The 7,534-nt window shown below is 46.0% G+C and overlaps 1 protein-coding gene across 1 annotated transcript in view; it reads left to right on the top strand.

Annotated features, from left to right (window-relative positions):
- Positions 1–936: 936 nt before the first annotated feature.
- Positions 937–7,534, top strand: part of GALT (galactose-1-phosphate uridylyltransferase) — a 138,558-nt gene continuing 131,960 nt past the window's right edge. Inside the window, exon 1 of the mRNA XM_086960268.1 lies at positions 937–1,117. Coding sequence (XP_086816394.1) covers positions 1,072–1,117 — 46 coding nt within the window. The 5' untranslated portion in view covers positions 937–1,071. The remainder of the gene's footprint in view (positions 1,118–7,534) is intronic.

Below are 7,534 nucleotides of genomic sequence, written 5' to 3'. Positions count from 1 at the left end.
TGGTTCAGAAAACTCATGATGCGATGCGCTAGCCTTAGGGGTTACAAACTCCTTAACAATAGTAAAGATTTCCCTGCAGTGTGTGTGAGAGATCATTGTCAAGGTGCGATACAAGGAAGTACAGCGAGAAAAACAGTGAAAAGAGTGATGAAGATGTGTAAGATAAAGAAGATGAAGGATTTCAGAAGAATGTTAGGTTATAAAGGACGCAAGAGGCTAACAGAGTCCAAGAGTATTTCAGACACTCCAAATACTACTAGCGCTTCCACAGATGCAGAATTGCATACATGCCAACATTTTGGAAGAGGAAAATTGGATATTTAAAAGAAAATAATAGGAAGACTGTATTGCCTCCATTGACTTCTAATGAAGTAGAGGCAATTTAAGGTGGCATTGCGGAGTCATGGTACTTTCGTAATGAAAGTATGCAGAGTGATGGTATGCAGAAAGAAAGTTTCGGAATAATGGGTGTTTACCCTTCCCCGGTACATTGGTGGCGCGGCGGCCCACATCTCCAGCAACATACTCATATTTTTTCACCACCCATTTGAAAAATGCACAAGTCTCTCTCGTTGATGGCCAGCACCGACATACACTTTTAGACACACCTCCCGCCACACGTTCTAGAATTGCGAACTTTAGAGCTGGGGAGCTACGTTCGAATCTCGGCATCAGCTCAACATCCTGTGATTCCAGGCAAATCGCTTTGTCTCCCCGTGCCTCCCACAAATGAATGTGTTCTTCTGTAATGTAAAGCAGACTGAAATAATAAATGTCACATTGTAGCGATCTGAACCCTTAGCAGCTTCGGTTCTGAAAACATAAATTATAATGACTGTTGAAATTGCTACTCATAAATAAAGCACCTCAGTCCTTTTTCTCTCTCCATGCTCTATTATTTGTAGCTCTTTTCTATGTCTACCCTCAAGACCTGCCATTCCCGGAACGTCACGTGAGTGTGTGTAGCGCCTCCTTTAGGAGCTGTAGGATGTAAGCGCTGTAGTACAGGAGCCAGCAGCGTCCTGCAGACCCCCTGAGGCGGAGAGCGGAGGCGCGCGCGTGAGCACGAGCATGGACTGTGGTGACGCCGCCGCCAGCTCTGCCTTCGATCCAACCGGTAACAGCAATGTATCTCACGCGCACTGTGAGGGCGCGCAAGGCGCGTGCACACACCTGGAGGGGCAGCTTTCACATAATGGCTTTACTTTTTCATATACATCGCAGGTTAAGGCAAGCTTTTGGAGTGCATTGGTCAAAAATAAAGTTCTCTTTAGGGTCACATGAGAAAAAGTATATTTTTCTGAATTCCTGCGCAAAACGAAGGCGACATTGGGTGGCATTCCAGCTCAGGGATGTTATTTGTGCACTCCTCGCTGGATTCTGGAACTTTGTGATTCTTGTTAGGAGGGCAGTGCAGTACACCAGTGATTTATCGGCTCCACTAAACCTAACATTTTACCAAAACTTGTTTGTTTATAATATTTCTCGCTATGCTTTTCCAAATATATATATGTGTGTGTTTTTTCTGAGTTCCTCTTTTGCAAATCAATGTATTGCATTAGTCTAATTGCGACAATTATGGTTTGAAATTCGGTTTATGGCATTTTTTTTGGCAGATGCCTTTTCCAAAGACAAGGTCTTCCTGTCGAGAGAGTTCCCGTGTGTAATTTGTGTCAAAAGATAGAACAGTTTTGACACAACATGGTATTTGTCACAGGAAGGTTTGTACCACTTGCAGTTAAATAGTTCAACCTAACTCATGAATAGGATGTTTGTCGAGGGCTCAGTAGGTGTTTGCTATTGATTGACTGCCTCAAACCATGTTGCGTTATTCGTACTGTAAAAGGCCACGGTGCAGGCCCGGCTCTAGGAATATTTATTTGGGTGGGCTAAAGGTACATTTGGGTGGGCCACTGCTGGCCCGATTTATCGCTTATATATATAGCCAGGCCTGCTTCTGGGTCCTCCTTTCTCTCCCTCAGTCTTACAAGGCACAGTAAAACGCACTCTTTTCCAAGTCTCTTTTTAAATGTTATCACTCTCAAAAAGTGCTTTTCTTCCATGTATTGTCCCTTTGATGGGAAGAGGAGGTTTCTAAGGTGGATCAAACAAGTGGCACTCCTCGGGCTCCCTCTGTTCGAGCCTTCAGGTAAAATCCCTCTTCATTACTACCTCCACCTGACCCTGACTCTGCAGCGCACTCCCTTACAGGCTTGATTATCCACTTTTCTACCACCCAGCTCCATTAAACCTTATCTCACAGCTGACCTTGGGCCCCAGCCCCATATCAGGCACCATTCAGTTCCACTATCCTTATTCGCTGAAAAAAACTATAGTAAAATCACCTTCAAACTTGCAACATTGAATATAGCAGTAAATGTAATTAGCATGCAGTATGCTCCACAGTTGTCCTAATCGGCTGGCTTTAGTGCTCACGCAAAAGCATTTTGACCTCCTCCTTCTTTCTTTTTTTTTTTTTACCTCTTTCTCTGTAGATAACTCAACTACCACCCTCCAACAGTGCCCTTCATCTCTCCGTAGCCACTCCCCCTCCTGACCTCCTCCTCAGATTACATCACTGCTCCCTCCACCAGTGCTCCTCATCTCTCTGTAGTTCCTCCACCCCATGACCTCCTCCTCGGATTCCCTCACTGCCACCCTCCACCAGTGCGCCTCAACTCTCTGTAGTTCTCCTCCACCCGTGACCTCCTCCCCGGATTTCCTCACTGCCACCCTCCACCAGTGCCCCTCAATTCTTCATAGCCCCCCAACCCCATGACCTCCTCCACGGATTCCCTCACTGCCACCCTCCACCAGTGCTCCTCATTTCTCCATAGCCCCACACACCGTGACCTCCTCCTCGGATTCCCTCACTGCTCCTTCCACCAGTGCCCCTCATCTTTCTGTAGTTCCTCCACCCCATTACCTCCTCCTCGGGTTCCCTCACTGCCACCCTCCACCAGTGCCCCTCATTTCTCCATAGCCCCGCACACCGTGACCTCCTCCTCGGATTCCTCCTGCCTACATTTGATATGAGTGAGTTGGGATATGTGTCCCGTGTAGATGAAATAATGTCTGTCTCTATGACCTATGTACCTAGAACTATTAAATAAACCTTGCTGCAAGGTAACTTACATTTCAGAGTAGCAGTTTGATGCAAATTACAGATACTAATTGTCGGGAAGGAAGCTTCGCAGTAACGCAATCCAAAGAGGCACTTGAATGCAGAAAGGTTTATTGCATGTTGTTAAGTCCAAGGTAAATACAAGAATGACCAACAGGCCTTACAGACTTAACTCCCACAACAACTCCACGTTTGAACAATGCCCACTCTACATTTCAACAATGCACCATGATACAGAACACAACAACACAAAGAGCGGAACGAGGCCGTCACGAAGAATCACACTTGTGATAGCCACGCTTCAGGAACAACACTCCGAGTACCTAACACCCCTCCCCCCTTAAAAAAACAAACAGAAAGAATACAAATGACTCCATAATAAAATATTTGAACCTGGCAGGAAGGCGATGATCACGTGTAACTCTAGTGGGAACAAATTCGTGGTTACTAAGCTCACAATTGTGGTTTCTCGTGTCATCACTGGACCTGACATCTAGAAACACATTGCTATTGGAATCTTCATGTGTGGTTATAGCACCCTTAACCCCTTCGACGCTCATGACGGAGCGGTTCCGTCATGAGCGTCGGTTGGGCTGTGCTCATCACGGAACCGTTCCGTCATGACCACGCCCGTTCTTAAGAACGTTCAGCACAGCGCGAAAATTCGCGCAGCGCTGATGTGGTTAAACAAGGATATTCGATTGAGATTCCAAACACTTCCACCTTCAACTCTGACAGCATTTCTAAAAACTTCTATGACCCTTTTTGGAGCCGACCAAATGGGAGAACCTTTACAAACTCCCCCTTTTTAATTTTTTTTTTTTTATACATATCAAATCACCAATGACGACTCTTTGTTTACACACACCACCTAGTATTCTCTCCATGACTTCTTTCATACTCTTTTGTAAACATCAACTCGGTTACGGATTAACTCATAATCAACACAAGATAAATGCTGATTCTCAGCCATATTTTTTTTTAACCACCAAGGAGCTAGTTTGGTGCTTGGTTTACGTCCCCTTAAAAGTTCGAAAGGACTAACTAAGGTAACAGAATTGGGAGATGTCCTGTAAGCTAACAGCATGGATTGTAAAGCATTGCGCCAATTTAACTTTCCCTTTACTGATAACTGAATAGCCTCCTTCACAATTCGATTAAAGCGCTCCACTTGACCATTAGTTTCCGGATGGAAAACTGCTATCTTCCTATGGGAACACTTCTCAAAAAACAAACCCATTTCCTTAATTCACAAACTGGGGACCATTATCCGTAACAATTTCTTGGGGAATCCCTCTCTGCAAAAAACATCATCAAGAAACTCTGGAACACTAAGGTTTATTGCATGTTGTTAAGTCCAAGGTAAATACAAGAATGACCAAACGGCCTCACAGACTTAACTCCCACAACAACTCCACATTTGAACAATGCCCACTCTACATTTCAACAATGCACCATGATACAGAACGCAACAACACAAAGAGTGGAACGAGGCCGCCACGAGCTGCGCTAAGAATCACACTCGTGACAGCCACGCTCCAGAAATAACACTCCGAGCACCTAACAGTAATCTTAAGAATTTCACACCACCTGGCTAGGTTGTTTTTGGCAAGCATCTGTGACCAATGAATAAAGGATTACGTTTCAAACGCTTGTATTATCAAAGGGAATACAGTTTGTGTTCCAGGCCAGTGGTTACATGTGGAAAGAGTAGTTAATCTAGGTGTGACTTTAAGAAGGCTAAAGAGAGGAGCAATGTCATCTTTTGGATTTAGTGAGAAGATCCAAGGTTCAGGCAACTGAACTATGAAGAGGATGTATCTTTACGACACTCCATGGTTTATAGGCTGGGTATTTCTGTTCTTGCTTGTTGAGCCTGTTATGCTACTTTGACATTTAAAAATGCTATCAGGGGGAGCGGCGGCTTATATCCCCCTGGATTTTCCTGCCTTGCTGTTCACCCATTGGGGGTTTGTACCTTGCCAGGCCCCCCCATTGGACGGGGGCCTGGCCGGGCCTGGCCACTCTGGCGCCAATGTCCAAGGCAGGGCGGCTTCCTCATTCTGCTTCCAGGGTGCCCAGAACTGGATTCTGCAGGGCTCGGCGTCGGTTTTGGTGCCGGCCCTCGAGGCCCCCTTTGGGGGAAGCTTCTGCGAAAATGCTTTACAGGTTTTATCTTCTTGCTATTTTCTGTTAGAAAAAAAGAATATACATTTTGTTTGCAAATGTTTTTCTTGCATTTTTTTACATGAGCACCAGGTTTTTTGTTGTTTTTTTTGTTTTGCAATCTTGTTTTTTGAATCTGCTTTGTTCATTTCTCATGTGCCCTTCTTTGAGGTCATATAAACTACTGTATGCCAGTCACTTTCAGTGGTTCCCCAAACTTCCTTCATGTCAGCCACAGCGAGACCATCCTTATTAGATATTAAACTCGCTTTGGGGCATACTTGCTCACCCTCGGCTTGCCAATAGACATTTGCCACTGCAAACAGCAGTGTCTAAAATATGTTTTTTTTTTTTAATTAAAACTTTCTTTGGTAAAAGTGCGCTCTGTACAATGGAGAATGTGGTAGTACCCTACTGCCACACTCAGGCTGTAGTTGTACTCTATTTAGACTTGGACTGACAGGCTATGCACAAGCCCAAAGAGACAGATGCCAAACTCAGGACTTTGGTGTTCCTTGTTACTCTCAAAGCGTAGTACCAGGCCAGGGATTTTGAGAAAGACTTGGGTTGTGCATCCGGTACTCTAAGAAGTAGCTTTACTGGCAAGCTTGGAGAAGTGCAGGTCCCTGATCAGGACGAAGGGGCCTAAAGCCATGGAAGTAGATTCATGTGCGTGACATGCCATCAGTTCACTAGAACAGTGGTTCCCAAACTTTTGACTCCTGAGGACCCCCACTGAATCACTACTGGAAGCCGGGGACCCTCAAGCAATTTGTACAAATTAGATTTCTTTTTAAAAACGCCTTTTGAAGCAGAGGCAATTTCATGAGTGAGACAGCCTGAATTGGGTCTATTGGCATGGACATGTATTATTTAGTGGTACCCAAGGGCTTGTGGAAAGTGAGCAATCAGACAGCGGCACGGAAATCCTACTGCTGATCCTGGCTGCATCTATTTTTACCTGCCTGCCAAGTAACGGTAATCTATACACATGTGCCTTTCAACGTTTTATTGCTTTTATTGTATTGCCTGTATTTTCATTGTTGTATTTGTGACTGCTGTTGTCTTGTCTTCCCCCGCTGCCTGTACGTGGTCTGTGCCCGTTTTTCTTCCCTCTGTTCCCCTCGCTGTCCCTGTGCTCTCTCTGCCTGGTCTTTCCTTCTGTACCCTTCGCTGCCCTGTGTCTCTGCCCGGTTTTCCCTTCTGTTCCCCTCACTGCCCCCGTGCCTCTCTGCCCGTGTATTTTGCCTCTGTGCCATTCGTTTTTTGTGCCTTTTTGCCCTCTCTGCCATTCGTTTTTTGTGCCTTTCTGCCCTCTGTTCCACTCGTTTTTTGTGCCTTTCTGCCCTCTGTTCAACTTGTTTTCCCCTAGTTTTTTGTGCCCTTCTACCCTCTGTTCCAATCCGTTTTTTGTGCCCTTCTGCCCTCTGTTCCACTCGTTTTCCCCTAATTTTTTTGTGCCCTTCTGCCCTCTGGTCCACTCGTTTTCCCTTTGTTTTTTGTGCCTTTCTGCCCTCTGTGCCACTCGTTTTTCCCTAGTTTTTGTGCCTGTCTGCCCTCTATTCCACTCACTTTTTGTGCATTTCTGCCCTCTGTTCTACTTCGTTTCCCCCCCTCGTTTTTTGTGCCCTTCTGCCCTCTGTTCCACTCGTTTCTTGTGCATTTCTGCCCTCTGTTCCACTTCGTTTTCCCCTCGTTTTTTGTGCCCTTCTGCCCTCTGTTCCACTCGTTTTTTTTGTGCCCTTCTGCCTTCTGTGTCACAGCTCTTGTGTGCTGTGAGGACGCAGGGGCGCTTAATTTTTCACTACGAAAGGCACTCGCGTCCTGAGGACCCCCTGGGAATGTCTCACGGACCCCTGGGGGTCCGCAGACCACAGTTTGGGAAACGCTACACTAGAACATGGCAATCCAGATCCAGCTCAAGAACTTTTTGTACCATCCAGAGATTGAGACACTGCAGAGAACCCTCCATGGCAGCTAATAAAATGTAAATGTGGGTGTACTTGTAAAGCGCACTGCAACTCCATGGAGTATCCTGGCGCTGAAGACCGCTGGGGAACCCGTCCTGGTTTTCCCTGTGAGATGGTCCCTTTCTGGGTATCTCCAAGGTGAAACCAGGCATCCCCGGCGTCTGTGGGGGGCCGTTGTAGAGATGAGGCAAGCTTAATGCCCAGAGTTGCCGAGTGTGTTCCCTGGTTAGAGTAGGCACCGAGGTGAGAATTATCGAGTCCGTTTGACCCTGGT

The sequence above is a fragment of the Lissotriton vulgaris genome, chromosome 3_1, assembly GCF_964263255.1.
Source record: "Lissotriton vulgaris chromosome 3_1, aLisVul1.2, whole genome shotgun sequence".
Classification (NCBI taxonomy): Eukaryota; Metazoa; Chordata; class Amphibia; order Caudata; family Salamandridae; genus Lissotriton; species Lissotriton vulgaris.
Note: the sequence above shows the minus strand (reverse complement) of the source record. Positions and strands in the feature narration are given on the sequence as shown.